Below are 15,788 nucleotides of genomic sequence, written 5' to 3'. Positions count from 1 at the left end.
ATAATACATGAAATATATCCTTTGCAAGTGGACCCCAGCTGACAACAAGGTAAACACTTATATAACCCTGTGAAAGGCTGTTACCAGGCCAAAGCACAGGTCTTTCAACTGGTTAACAGTCCCTTTGCAGACAAAACAAAGAGACTCTTAGGAGAATTGATGGATGGGCATCTAAATATATGCACACATCAAATCCTTCAAAAGTATGAAGTCATCCTCTCTTATGGAATCGAACACAGACTGAGTTTTATCCACATGAATCAAGTCTGTAGCACAAAATGTACTCAGTGGTTGACTGCTCCCAAGAAATTACACTTTAAAAGGCTGGGGACTGGTCGTCTATGACTTTGAGCATTCTTTTCCAGAATTGCCCTCACCTCTGCAAACAGCCAGAGCTTGTGAGATCCTAGAGGGTAGGTTAACACTGGAATCAGTGCCTGAAAGAGAGGAAGTTGGTAGTCTTTTAAAAGTAATCTGTAACCATCCCTAAGCACACAGACTATCCCTGTTTGTGGCAGCTAGAGAAGGAATCAGTGCCTGAGAGAGAGGAAATTGGTAGTCTTTAAAAGTAATCTATAACCATCCTAAAGCACACCGACTATGTGTTTGTGGCAGCTAGAGAAGGAAACAGTTGACCTCCGTGTTTCCCTTCCTTTTGCTTACCCTTGCCTCTTCCTGGAGTTGGAATTGGAGGGGACTACCAAAATAAGCTTGAAAGACTCCTGGCATTTTCGCAAGGAAGAAGAAACCTGAGTTCCTTGTTGTCGCTTTGAGGTCTGAGCCCTCCCAATACCAAATGCAAAAGACTTGGCCACAATATTCTTTGACACTCAGGAGGGCTTAAAATAGTGCATAGTAGAGCAAGGTGTCTTGGGTATCAGAATACCTCTTGTTCTACCACAAACACCATATATACAATAAAAAGCTGAAAGTATTTTCAACTTCTTGGTCGGTCAGAGCACAGTAAAACATCCTAACTCAACCCTAGCCAAATAAATAGGACCTGCCTCCAATCAACCACCTTGTTACCAAGTTTCAACTACCATTTCCAGTTACGCTAAGGAATACTGTACTCATGCATCAGAGCCTCTGGTTTGCAATTTTTTTTTTGTGATTGAAATGTTTTGTCACATTTTGGCATTTCTGATGTGACTATATCTTAGACCATTCCACTTGAAAGAAGTTAAGGATTATTTCAGTAGGTCAAAGAATTTCTTTTGCCACTATCACACTTAATATGAAAACCAGTAACCAAGTACAATATGTATATCTACCCTAAGCCAGATAGGAATGGAAAAATTACAGAAGGTCAAGTTAATGCATAAAGGTAGAATAGGATAGTATAACCATGATATTTCTTGGAAACTTCTTAAGCATTCCTTAATTTTTGCTTTATCGTCAGTTGCAAGATGCCATTCCTTATGCTTGGGCTCCTTCTTGGTCATGCCTTTTGAGTTTCACAATCATGTCTCCAGTCTAAAGTTTGAAGGCACACAAAACAGTGATTAAAGTCTTCCACTCAACCTTTTCAAGTTATTTTATTTAACTTTTTTAAACCAATTGAGTGCTCATATCCCATCCTTTCTATGAAATTTTCAGCTACTGAAAAATTTGCAAGCAAATTGCCAGCATGTCTTAGTCATGCTGAATTGTTCATCTAGTCATGGATTATAAAACCATTAATTAGGATTTATAAACAAAAGTTTCAAGTAACATTTTTATTATCAACAATATGTATAAATATGACCATGTACAGAAGAGAATCTATTATCATTGGAAGTATAGTACATAAACATGACTCGATTCAGTTGAAACATGATACAGTACTGAGTAAGTGAAGATGTAATAAGACTACAACTCCTTGGATGTAAGTTAAGTACGCACTGTGACTGTCCATATACGAACTTACATTAAAAGTTCTTCTATAAACTGGGACTCTTGTACTAATTTAATACGTAATCAACTTATAAAAAGAAAATAATAACAACAACAACAGTAATAAAAGTACCAGTAATTTGTCTTTAAGGGTCATGTTGTATTCATACAATTTTATATTTCACAGTGGAAACCATATTATCTGTTCAAGAATAATTAGTACTAGGAAGGAAATAGCACTGTAAATACTTTACAACATGTAAATTCTACTTCCAAATATACAAGAAAGAATATTTTGTTCTATACTTTTCTGAATACCACGTTATTAAATAACATAAAAACAATATTCTACAGATATCTCTGTACATTTCAGGAGGCATTGTTATTCCCTAACAGTTCTTAAAACCTACTTGAAAGAAAAGACAAGATAATTTTGTATAAAAATAGTTTTTTTACATTTATATAAACTAATACTTGTATGCCATAAAAATATAGCTAAGTCTTTTGATATACATGACATTGCTATTGCATTTTAGAATGTATGATTTTATACATGAAAGGTGATAAAGAAATGGCTCAAGTACTATCAGAATTGAAGAAAGTACAAGATACAGTAGATATGACTTACAATAACAATTATTTTTACATTCTTATACCATACAATATACACCATACAGACAACTCTTCAATAAAAGATTTACAAGGATTTTCATTCATATCATTGGAGTGTGTTTGAATTCTCCTGAATACTAGTAAAATGTTAAGTACATCATGTTAACTATATATTACAGCATGCATTAGTACTGGTACAGTACAAAAAAAGATTAAACACAGCCTTATATTTTGTGTTCAATTAATGTATTTCAGGAAAACACCATTGTGACATTTCAGTGAGCAAAGAAATGCTTAATAAAATATTAACTGTACACATAAAAACTTATCCTTTGTAAAATAACAACCTTCATACATTAAGTATTTACAATTTACAGTAATTTAAGGACGGATTCTTTTCACTACATGCCACAGCAGTATAGATATGCTTTCAAATTACACAGCATAAATGGCACTGTTTTGTGAACATTTTTGATTTTCAAATTTTGTACCATGCCAGTCATGTAATATTGCCAAAAATAAAATACCACATCTTAAACACATAGTTTAAGGCAGTTTCAAGTATTACATGATACTACAAGTAACTGAAATTCAGACGTAACAAAGACATGGCTTTCCATATATTTTCGAGCAAGTATATTTCTATAATTCCTCTTACAATGAATAATGCATATTTAGCCATCCCCTGAGTCTGTCTGTCTTGGCAATTGGTACTGACAAGAATATAACTTGTCACAACAATGTTCACTCTTCTTAATTGAGTATTGAAGAATGTCTTATTCACAAGGAAACTGAAATGATTCCTCAAGGAAACAAATTTTAAAGTTCAGGTTAACCAAGGTATCACCTATGTCTTACTGAAATTTATCTTATATGCCACCAAACTAAGTAAAACCACAACTTATGTGGCTACAATTCTGTCTAATGTAGCTAACTACAATGAGATGTAAAGCGTATCTCTTCAGAATGTCGTGGATTTTTTCAGCTTGTCAGTTGGTTAAAAAACAAAATTATTGAAAACATTACAACACTGAAAATTTAATAGTAATACAAAATGTAAAATAGTATTTTGATAGTGGATTCAGTAGCAAAAACTAAAAAAAATTAAACCATCCTTTTGATTTGGTAGATAGGAGTAATATGTAAAAATGTATTTTGATATTGTGATACCAGTAACTAACAAAAAAATTTCTCTCCTTTTGAGATATGGTGAGTAACTTTCAATGACAGTTCTATTTCAAATATCTTTAAAATAGGTTTCTAGAGCCAAAATTATGAATATGAAAATGGTAGAATCAATAAACTGCTACAAAAATATTATCATTTAGATTTCATATTCAGGTAAAATCATTGTTTTAAAGGAATGGACATAGAGCAAATAAAGAAAACTGGAAAATCGAGATTCATATCACAACAGCTAAGTTACCGTTGTATAAGTCATCCATTGGTAAGCAATCTTTGTCATATGGCAGATGTAGTTTTCCCCTCAGGTGAGGAGCATCTTCAGTGTAAGATATATGCATGTTGCCTTTAGGTTGACAGCCCTTGTCACTATATAACTTATTCGACTTTCCAGCAGGTTGACAACCTTTTTGATTGTATGGGTCATGTGAATCACCCATGGTTGGTGAACCATTGTCAATATAGGGATTCAGTGGCTGCAAACCGTAGGCCTCATGTCACATGCCTAAATCAACTATCCCTTCATCATCTGAAAGAGTATTGAATACATTTAAAAAGCTGCATGGGTAAAGAGTGTACAGTATAATTAAAGGAAAATAAGTAATTATATACAGTAGATAACTCGTAAGTTGTAATTTAGGTTAAAGCAATATTCATTTTTCTAGATTAAAATTACCATGTAAACCATGAAGTATATTCAACCAACAATGTATTGAAAAATACAATTGTCTAACCACTTTTCATGAAGTTTTAAATTACTTGCAAGCAGAAAATTACCTTTTCTTTAAAACCTCAGTACATGAATGTCACAAGAAATTAAAAGCTTGAAAAATTCATGAGCTATCAGTTATACTTCTAAGTATGTCTCAACTGATAAAGGACACACTTCAAGCAGCATGCACAACTACTGAAGTCATAAATACAGTTACTAACACTTATTTCAAACTATCTCTTCACACTTTGAAAATATTTAAACTGAACATTTTGGAGGAAACAGCCATCAACACAAAAGCCTATACAAGGTAGCTGTGATATCAGTCACTCTGAACTTATTCTTTTTAAAGCAGCATACAATACAGCTACAACAACAACAATACAATGTAAACTTAAGGTAGGAAGTCAACAGAATGGTGCTTATTTACAGCTATATACATTAGTGCACATTTTAACAGTTAAGCAATAAGAAAACGAGATTCAGTTTGAGGACTGTAGTAGTGCAGTTATAAAGATTTGCAAAACTTTTCAATAGTATGACCTATGTAAATCTAAATACTCTCAAAAGCCCTTACAACTTTCTGTCATGTTTTACCTTCTTAAACTTCCTAAGCATTACTGTGTTTTGGATTCAGCCATAGTTTCATTCTTCATTTATATTAACTTCACATCATATAATCCAGTACAGTGAACAGCTAAGTAAGAGGGAAGTGTAAGGAGAAAAGAAAGTATAAACAAACAAATTGTACATGTTTCAATCCATTAATGTAGACATAGCTTTGCATTAATATGCAATTAGATTTTTGGATATGTCTTGCAGTAATTATAAAAGTGTCATGCTAATTAGACCTTATAGCATCTGGGGAACCATAGTTAGAACAAGACCCAATGTCTGGAGGTACTGATTCCTTAAACATTATTCCGAGCTCTGAAAAACAAACAGCTGATATTATGCTAGGTGAAGTTACATGGACCAGTATTATTATCACGATTATTAATTAGTTTTACCAGATCAGTAACTGATGCCCCTGGCTGGCTGTTCATTTCTTCTTGCAATGAGATACACAGCTGACTTGTCTCTCTATGTTGTTAGGGCATTTATTTTATGCACAGTTCATTAAAAGCATTGCCTTCATTGGAAATTTTGATTAAGAAAAAATTAAGGTTCTCTGTACATGATCATTGTGATTTGTACCCTAAGAATTCACCATATATTAATAGCTAGGCCTTACCTTCTCTTTATTTGCCCACATTCAGTTTTAATAGGCATTTTTAAGTACACTATGCATTCTTTCACAAGGATTCCTTTTACTCTGTTCTGTGCCCTCTTGGGAAATTCAAATTATATTGTAAGCCTAGGGTTCCAATGAGGAAGCCAATACTAGTGGTCTTTGCTTACCTCCTCATTCTTTTATTTTCAGGTGTTCAAGAATTTACAACATTCATTTCAGGTGTTCCTGAATTTACAGCATCTAGTATTTTAATATTGTCTTACTGAAGCAGACCTTCTACATGGAGTATAGAACACTGGATTCTCCTAGTCACTGAAAATTCCCTTAGCATTGAAACACTGAGATTGAATTATGTGAGCTAATGGATTTTTCCCAGAGACCTACCTATTGCAAATAAGTATAGTTAATTAATAACAAGATTCATCGGGAAAGAGAATTTTGAGGATATCCACACTAATTAAAAATCTTTATCTGCCCTCTATTGGTGGGACCATCATTTGTTATATTTATGCTTAATTTCAGTAGTACTTTGCATTAATGTGCCTAGAGTTTCTGGATACCTCCAGAAGAAATAGTATCTTGCATCCCTTCCTTTGGTAGAATTAACATCAATCTGTAAAGTGTCACAAAGACTTCAAGACTTTCAAAAGTGGCTTTCTAAAAAGCAAAATGAAGTTCAAAACTTCCATTATGGTATTTAAGACTCTCTCTAACCAAACCTTCATTTGCAACAGGGCTTCATTTGCACGGGGTTCCGTTTTTCGTAAGCCGGAAAATCGTCGGTCAAAATCATGAAAACCTTACTTTTAATGCTCTGGGTGCATTTATAAACATTATTATTGTTACATAAAAAAATCAAATTTGATTATTCTGCTGTTTATACGGATCGGCGACGACACGTCGTATAAGCCAGAATAATTTCTGATGAATATATTTGAAAAGGTGATTTTGTTTGATATACTTGGAAGTGAAGGTGATTTTGTTTGTGGAGGGGTTGGAGCTATCCAAATCTGAGTGATGTATTATAATGTAAAATATTGAGATGTTGGCCATTATTCTTGTAAAGGATGGTTATGACGGTTTTGTGTACAGTATAACGCAATATCCATGAGAAGCACATGACTGAGGAAAAATAGCCACACAGTTGCTTTCTTCTCAAGGTCATTAAGGGAAGCCTCTTAATTCATGTCATTAGTACACGTGGGTTCTGGAAAATAGTACATCCCTGATATAAAGTACAATAAGGAGTTTTGCTAAGCTGAAAGGAACAACATACCCGTGTGGGTTCTGGAAAATAGTATATCCCTGATATAAAGTACAATAAGGAGTTTTGCTAGTGCTGACGGGAACATCATACCCATAATCCTGTTATATTGGTACTGTATTACTGTACTAAGCTCTCAAGAATTTACATTTCTGGCCAGCTCAAGTAATATGCTCCACCAGTTCCCTTACATGGTTCAAATCTTCCATACTGGAGAGCCATTGTCTGATCACAGTCTCAGTGAAATTATCACTGACACAAAATACAAGGTCTGGGAGGCACATATTCCCAGTTTCAAATAATATATTGTCATGGGGTAAATTGTATGAAATAAAGAGACAGGGAGGATATGGTAACAAAGATTGATTAATTGTTATTTGTGTAAGCAGGTGATAACTTGGGCATAACTGTAGATCAAAGCACATCAGGAAATGTTATTACTGAAGAAATCTGAAGAAATGTCAGTTCCCAAAGATGACCAGAGAATTAAAGCCAGGAATTTTTTTTATTGTCCAGTTTTGTGCCACTTCCACTCCTTGACTCAATATGTGAGTAAGGCTGTGCTCAGTGAATCATTCCATGCACTGTATATGGCAATATTTGGTGTTTAGCTCCATCATCTTTTCAGTGAACTTATTAACCCATCCAGTACTATCAGAAGGTCTTGAAGGTGTTACTGCCACATATTCATATCTGTTGTCTAATATTGGAATATAGTATATTGTTTTCCCATTTGGATATTGTGATTTCTCTTTCTGACAATGTTATACTGTACCACAGTTAATTTCTTGGTTTTCACTCTCCTATTAGCTGTATTTCAATAAGAAAAATCTGTTAGAGTAGCTGTGGCTAATGAGCTGGGGTAAGCGACTATTCACAGTTTGTCAGCATCCACATTATTTTGAGTTGTCATGATGTCATACTGCCTAATACAAGAGGCATTTCACTCACTTTAGTATAAAAGTTTGGAACAGTCTCCTTGGTAGTGGAAAGTCATGTTAGTTTAAACTGTAATGTGCTTTTGCCTTAATTTTCCTACTTTTAGTAGTTTAGGTCCATAACTAGCATTCCATGAAGGATAACAGCATTTCTGTTGGGCATGGTACATCACCAAGGTCCATTCAAAGGTTCAGGTTTCCTCTTCTGTTTCTTGGTAAGGGAAGGCTTTTCTGGGACTTGAAAAGACTGAGAACTAAGAGATCACTAAAATATCATGTGAATATGTACTGTACATCTTGTAAAGCAAAATTAGAAGGTCTTATCTTGAAAATGCATCTCAGCTGTCCTTTCTCTGACTGTAGGCCTAAAACTCTTACCTCTCTTCCTGATTTACATACTTGTTTTAAGAATTCTTCTCATAGAAGTGCTTGCCAAAGCTACTGACCACTTCCAAAAGTTCAGTCTTCAGAATGAGTTCAGGGTCTAAATATATATTGGAACAGGTTTTGATGTAGGAAAAACCTATTTTTGTTAGCTGCTGTTCGTCCTCAAAGGAGTTGCTTTCATGGTCTCTAGAGGGGCTCCATAAGATAGACCAACCAATTTCAAAGAATTCTCATCTAGTTGGTCTTGGCCAGTATAGTGCACATTGACACAGATAGAGCATAGGACTTCAAGACAAGAGGGCTATTTCTCTTGTCTACAGTGGATGCCTAGGTTCAATTCATATTCTTAACCTGCAGATGTGGCAACAGCGCACTGCACATTGGCCATTATTGTGTCAACCATGCACTCTGTGTTTGATCATGAGTTAGACAAAAACATAGCAATTAGTTCTGGGTAACATGATTTCCTGACGGTGAGCACTGCCTTCCATAATTATAAAGGACGAGATATTTAATCCATGTGAGTTTCATAAGAATACCAGGAGAGGCAAAAAATAATTATAAAGGGAGATATGAAAAAACCCTGAAAGAAATACTCAAGAGATTACATGGAGGTAAGAAAAATTAATAACCTGATCAATAAAGAAGAATACCTTTGAGAACAAATGAGAGCAAAGTCGCATTTGAGAATGACAAAGGCAATGGAAGAAAATTCCTCCTAGTCTGGGATTAGTTACACTACATACCACCATTCTTGGCTAGGGCGGCATTTGAGGTTACACAATGGAAAATAGTACCCAAAAAAACACGTAAAGCTCAGAGAATCCCTAGGGAAGGGTGATACATATAAATTAGAAAGAACGCCCAAGGGCTGATAGAGAAAAAATATATTTAGAAAACCCACAGACATGAAATGCCATGCCTAGAGTAAACAAAATCTTTTAGCTAATGATGCACAGAGTTACACATGCCAAAAATTATCTGTTTTCGAAGAACAATGATGAGGTAAGCAGAGTATCCTAAATATTAGCAACATGAACCTGGTCACAGCAGGAAGAGGGTCTTAATGGTAGTCTAAACTCAAAACATAATGGGTGAATTTACAGGATCCATGGCTGAAAAATAGTAAATACTGTATTATGCAGTAATATGGAGGAACATTCGAAATAGGAATAGCTGCACCAAATTCTACAGCAGAAGCAAACACTGCAATTAAAAGCAGCCACAGTAACTGGATCAGGAAAAGTGAAGCACAGACATAAGCACAAATCTAAGGGGTATATAAGCAATAAAGCATATGTTATTCCTGGTCAGGTAAGTTAAAACTCAGCATATGGTACACGGCTATCACAATTGAAAGCTGAAAGGCCTCCAGACACTGTCTACTGAAGCTTCTGACTATCTGTTGCAGACAAATTTTAGATCTAAGATAGGGTTCATTTTGTTAATATGCCTCCAGATGTGTGACCTGTATCTAACCACTTTCCCTCCAAATGCTGAATAATTCTTTAGCAAAAGTCTCATTTATTGTGGCAGGTCTCTGAAATACTATGTCAGAAGTCTATATTCATACTATTTTGTCTACTTGTTACTATTCATATTGTTAGTGTTGTGAAATTACTTAATTAATAACCATACATATAAAAAATTCCTTATTTATGCACAAAAACTTATTTCTCCTCATCATTTTAATTCTTTATGCCTTTTGTCTTCCCATCAAATACAAACACCCAAGCAATCTCCCAGCCAACATAAAAATTTGAAACCAAAGGTCTGGACTCTACACAAAAGGTACGGTAGAATAAAATTATCTGACCCAGGGTATTTATTTATATTGTTTGAGGTTAAAAGCTGTGTCAGACTACTGTTAAAATTATTTACTCGCTCATAAGACATTATACAATATTTTCCTTAAGTACATTAATGAAAAACAAAAAAGAAACCAAACATTTTTCATACCCTGAAATATGTGCTTTAAAAGTAAATTTTGCATTCCTACTTCCCAAAATTGAGATAATGAACTCCATTAAATATTTCTTAAGAACTACTCATTTAACCATCTAATTGTTAGCAAAAAATAACACAAAGTACACATCTCACACAAAATACATAATAGTTAATTAGGATGAAAGTTGAAAACAGAAAACATCAGCATGGTATTACGTGTCACTTTTTTTCAATTTATTTTTTAAAGAAACAGTAATCTGTTGTACTGGTTGTTTCAGTGAAAAGTATACTAATACCATACTAAGTTTTACAGTTTACTAAGCAAGCTGATTACCCCAGTAGAAAATTGGATGCTTTAATCCGGAGTATACAAACGCCTGATATGCTTTGGCAAGAAGGCTGACCATCATCTTTTCTTAGATCCAGTACCAAATATCTGCATACCATTAAGCCCTGAGCCACCAGTTGAGATTAACATCAAGGTATATATTAGGAAAATACGTATTTACATAGTTGAAAAGGATTATCTTAAATTAAGGGCAAGATATTTAAATCTGCAGAAGAAACCGAACATTGTGAACTCCCTTCTTTACATATAAACTGCAAATGATTTTCATAAATGATGGCTTCATATGACTAATCATGTCAAGTAAACCTGAATCCAAATTTAAAGATACATAGAGAAGAAAATCAATATAAAATTTTTAAAATTAAACCATATTAGAAAATGTAATCCCTAATTAAAATGTATTCACCATTAGATACTTGCTTTAGTCTAAAGTGAAATGCACACTTTTTCACAATGCGTGTAATTCAAAATATCTTGCTCACCCCTCCAAAGTACCAAAATAACCCCCTTCTGACTTCCTGAAAAATATAATTTTCTCTCTCGCTTCCTCCCAGGCTTATGGTACAATGTCAGTGTACTCAGTTCACACACTGAGAGACCCCCATTCAATTCTCAAATGAGGTGAGGAGGGACAATTTTGGAACTTTCCCTAAGTCCAGAATGACCCTACAGACCTAAGGGATCAATTAGGTACCCAGTTGTTAGTTGACCATTGTGGATCATAGTGGGGTTAGATTCTAAAGAGGGAGAAATTAGAGAAAAATGCCAGTTGTTTATTTCAGTACTCCATCAACAAATGTGTATCATCAAACTGGAAGGGCTTTAATGAGGCAGTAGAAACTATTCAAAAGGTACCCTCTCTTATCCACAAAATTCCTTTCAGATATCCTACCTATATAGATGTAATCAATGTTTACCACCCCATGTAGTGTATATAAAAAATATAGCACACTAAACCACAGAGGCTCTAAAATTTTGGTAGAATAACAACAGCACTGCAATTACTTTGTTGGTGGAAACAGCACAGTAATAGTCATATTATTTATTCAGAAGATGAAACCTGTTCATATGGAACAAGCCCACAGGGGGCCACTGACTTGGAATTCAAGCTTCCAAAGAATATGGTGTTCATTAGGAAGAAGTATAATGTTATTCTTCATTGGAAATGTGAGCCAAAATATAAGCCATCTTAGCTTTATCTAGACCAGAGTAATATTTAGGAATGTTATACTAATGTGGCAGAAGTCTTTTGAATGGGTTCCTCCTTAATTTTAGAGAGATGTCAACCACTTTTTCTATCATCTTTCCTGCCAATCAGGAAGTGAGTGCTTGGAGGCTTATGAATGTAGCCCTAAATAGAGAAAGTTAACTGCAATGGTAACTCCAATGGTATTAGTCCTTTCCAGACAAAGGGCAGTACAGTACATATAAGTTGATGGACTCCTAATTCTTTTGCTGGGAGGACTAGTGGGACACCCAAAAGAAGGTGGCCAGTATTCTAACAGCACTTCAAATCCTTCAGTTTTGGAACCAGAACTAAATAGTCTGGTGACATGTCATCGCTGACTAGGACTTAATCAAATGAAGTTGATGTAGTAAATGAATGCAGAAATGAGAGTAGTTTCAGTTTCTCAACAGATACCAAGTGACCAGTAGAGACTGCCACATATGCCAAAGACTGAGGATTTTACAAAATGTTAGATCACAGCCCATATCTAGCTATCCTGTTGTCCACTGGATGTAGTGCTTGCATCACTATGTCTATCACCATGCTGAAGTTGTTGCCTTTGTAGGAGAGACTTGACTTACACAAGTTTACATAAAGAATACAGAGCTGTTCTTGCAATGTCCTGCAGAGGATGCTGTTATCATACATTAAGGTATCTCCTAAAATGAATCGACAGACAGTGGGCCCACCACCCACTGGTGCCAATCCTTATGGAGACCTGAGGATTAGTCACCAGGCCAAAATACTAAACCTTGAACTAGATGACATGCCTATCCTAGATAAATCAGAACCTCAAGTCAGATGGTTTGATATAATAATATGCATCCTGGAGGTCAAGAAACATGTTAAGAGGGCTGAGGCCGTTGCCTCCAACTCGTGGAATATGAATAGGCAACTATTTAAGTTCAAAAAAGGTCCTGCACTTCTCTAACAGAGTTTTTATGATCCATCAATTTCACCTAGTTGTTCAGGGCGTGAAGCTTGTCAGTTTCAGTGGTACATTACAAAGCTGGCTGGGATAAGGAGAGGGACTTATCCTCAGAAATAGAAGACAGCTATGACAGAGTACTTTTATTACCTACGGTTCTTTTCATACATCCTGACAAACCACCTGAAACTCCTAGACACATAGGGTAGTTGCAGTCCCACATCCTCCTAGCCCACCATTAGGAGATATAATGGATAAGCTGGCCCCTTACTGGGTCAAAAGAAAATGACTTTTGATTTTATGCAGGCAGAGTCCTAGGTGGGGTATTTGAAAGTGGCAACTCAATTACAAGAAGAGGGTCCTGGTTTGCTCTGATCACTGTGACATGGTTGCTTTGATCACGGTGACATGTTAAGTCGAAGAAGGAATTGTTGTCTGCCTGGTGTCAATGACTGTTCTAAGGAAGGATAAGCAGCATTGCTACCATTCTGAAAATTGCTACTATGGTAGTTTTTAATAAATTTTATTACTGAGCTCCTGCACCCATGCTCAAGGTTTTCAGTAAGAGGGACACGTCCAGTAAATCTGCAACACAAGTTCCTGAAGATTTTCTGATGACAGATCACAGAAATCCCTTGAAAGAGGCCCTTTTATGCCTCATCAGATATCCAGTAGGTACAATGTCAAACTAATCTAAGACAGGACTATAAAGCAGGCTTTTGTGTCATCTGGGAAGGGCATTTGCTTTCTCAGGCAATAGAGAAATGACATATCTAAAACCCAGTCCTGCCAGTTGCATATTACCAAGTTTACTCAAAAGAATTTCTGTAGAGATGACTCCTGCTGGGGAATGATGTCACAGCTCGGTGCAAGACAAGAGGCACTGTTATGCTTGCCATGGACTCTGTGATCATGGAAGATAATCCTGCAAAGAGATCTATTGAAATTTTTAAAACCTACGATGAAGCTGACTGGGCAGAGAAAACAAAGATTTCATAAATTCTAACCCATGGCTATACCCCATATAGACTAACATCAGTATAGATCATCGTTATTTACTTGTCAGGGGTAAGTTAAAACCATGTAAGGAAAAGTAATCATCAACCACAACCAAGTCACCAAGGTCTCTTTTCAGGGCTTCAGAGGCTTCTCCAACTTGAAAATATCACAGACCCAGTCTGCGACCTCAGAGAAGGAAGCCTCCTCCTGTAAAAGCATAGAAGTCTCCAAGGTCTCAGTGATTGACTAGCAGCCTTTGTCCATGCTGGTCTGCTTTCCCAGTTGGAGTGCTTGGGCTTGTAGCATTCTGCTTTACCTTAGGGATTTTTTGCATAGAAAATAATTTTCAACTTACATTATGAGGAAATAAACACTTACAGTTCAATATAAGTGAATTGTTTACATACTTTCCCTATGCAGATATGATGTATTAAAACTCACAATGTCATTAAAACCGTTTTTTTTTTTACCTTGATACTTACAGTTCAATATAAGTGAATTGTTTACATACTTTCCCTATGCAGATATGATGTATTAAAACTCACAATGTCATTAAAACCGTTTTTTTTTTACCTTGATACTGTATGATTGCGGATATGATGTATTAAAACTCACAATGTCACCAAAACCAAGTTTTTTTTTTTTTTCTTTTTACCTTGATATGATTATGCTGTTTGGTGCTGGATTTAATTAAGTTCATTTGGGAGCTGGTGTCTTATTCACTTCTGGTATGGCAGAAGCCTGGTAAATTAAACAATATAGCAAGAGAGGCAATTGATGTATGTAGTAGGTAAGGGGCAACTGATGTAGAAGGTTTACCAACTGATGTAGAAGGTCAGTGTTCTGAAGATTGCTAGATTTTGGTAACAGAGTGCACATGGATCTTTTGCAATGAATACCATCACCTCTTTCTGCTTGAGAAAGTGGTCCTATATGGGCACCATTCACGCCAACTACTGGGCACAGCTAGCAAGAAGAGAACAGATGGAAGGTCAAAGGCAATCAAGTAATTCCAATGAGGACTTACTATCTGATGGTGTAATTTCCTTGGTTTTCCTCTTCTAGGCAGCAAATGGAGGGACACAGTCATGTATCCAGTTTTTGAATGACCACAAATCCCTACAAATGGGTTCCCCAAAAAACATTACCTGAAAATGATCACAGGATTGTGGTCACCTTACCACTGCTGGGACAATGCACAGAAATTCTTTTGAACCATGGTAGCCCATTACCCGTGTACATGTCATAGGAGCAGTGTAGGTCCTAGTCCCTTTACTGAATCTGCTGGAATCATGGTCAAAATCCATAGTTCTAGGATAACAAACCAAATGGGGTGAAGTGATGGGAAGAAAAATGAGCCTTCAGTTTTCAGAAACCTTCAAGGTGGTGACTATTTCCGATCTGGCCAAAAACAATGGGTGAGCCCAAAAGAAGAAAAACTATTATCACCAGTGCCAGGAGAGGGATGACTTGAAGTTCAGGGCTTGAGTTTCCCATATTAAACATGAAATCCAGTGCCGATGGGGGAGAGAGAATTCCAATTCAATAGTTCAGTATGTACCTTGGGCCCCATGGAAGATGAAGTCCTGTGGACCCCATGAAAGATGAAGTCTTAAGTCTACAGATATGTTCCTAATAACAGATTTTCACAGTCCAAGCCCTTGAAAAGAATCAGATGATGGCCACAATTGAGACATAAAAGAACCAATGAGTGACCCCAGCTGAGCCTGAATAGCAGAGAAGACATGCTGGACAAGGAAAACTAAGTAAACATTCTGTGCAAGGAGCAACATTAGAAAGACTAGGCATCAGCACAGTGAAAGAAGGAACGAAGAAAGCAGATTTGCAGCTGAATCACTTATCAGACAAAGGAATGTCACAGCCCAGAGTGAGAGAATAAAAAGGTTAGTCTTCATGAGAGTCAGACTCGAGACAAAAACAGTTAGGAACACACATGTTGGCAGAGCACTCCCTGGAGAAAGCATGGGGAGAGCAAGACTAAACGATGGTCTTCACACTATTTTCACCCCAGTCCCTGGAATGTGGTGGAGGCCTGTAAAAAGATGCCATTGAACCTTGGCTTTCCTTAAGCATCACTGATTGACAGTGGGGCAGACTTGAGTAACAAAGAAT

The 15,788-nt window shown here is 36.1% G+C and overlaps 1 protein-coding gene and 1 long non-coding RNA gene across 4 annotated transcripts in view; one reads left to right on the top strand and one right to left on the bottom strand.

Annotated features, from left to right (window-relative positions):
• The window catches only part of LOC136844912 (uncharacterized), a 511,857-nt gene that overhangs the window by 491,335 nt on the left and 4,734 nt on the right, over nt 1-15,788 (top strand). The window contains exons 5-6 of one of the 2 annotated variants that reach the window (XR_010855006.1): nt 5,805-6,350; nt 6,558-7,737. The exons of the other annotated variant lie outside the window; for it this stretch is intronic. This is a non-coding gene — a long non-coding RNA (uncharacterized lncRNA). Of the gene's footprint in view, nt 1-5,804; nt 6,351-6,557; nt 7,738-15,788 lie in introns of those variants that run through there. 2 annotated transcript variants of the gene reach the window in all.
• Nucleotides 1,704-15,788, bottom strand: part of LOC136844907 (tyrosine-protein phosphatase 10D-like) — a 273,677-nt gene continuing 259,592 nt past the window's right edge. The window contains exons 29-30 of one of the 2 annotated variants that reach the window (XR_010855005.1): nt 10,486-10,604; nt 1,704-4,198 (exon numbers count right to left, since the gene is read on the bottom strand). Coding sequence is in view for 1 of the 2 variants with exons in the window: in XM_067114230.1 (XP_066970331.1) it covers nt 4,167-4,198 (32 nt within the window). In the remaining variant the exon portion in view is untranslated. The remainder of the gene's footprint in view (nt 4,199-10,485; nt 10,605-15,788) is intronic. The other variant, XM_067114230.1, reaches the window with a different exon arrangement.

Source organism: Macrobrachium rosenbergii, chromosome 13 (assembly GCF_040412425.1).
Source record: "Macrobrachium rosenbergii isolate ZJJX-2024 chromosome 13, ASM4041242v1, whole genome shotgun sequence".
NCBI classification, from domain to species: Eukaryota; Metazoa; Arthropoda; class Malacostraca; order Decapoda; family Palaemonidae; genus Macrobrachium; species Macrobrachium rosenbergii.
Note: the sequence above shows the minus strand (reverse complement) of the source record. Positions and strands in the feature narration are given on the sequence as shown.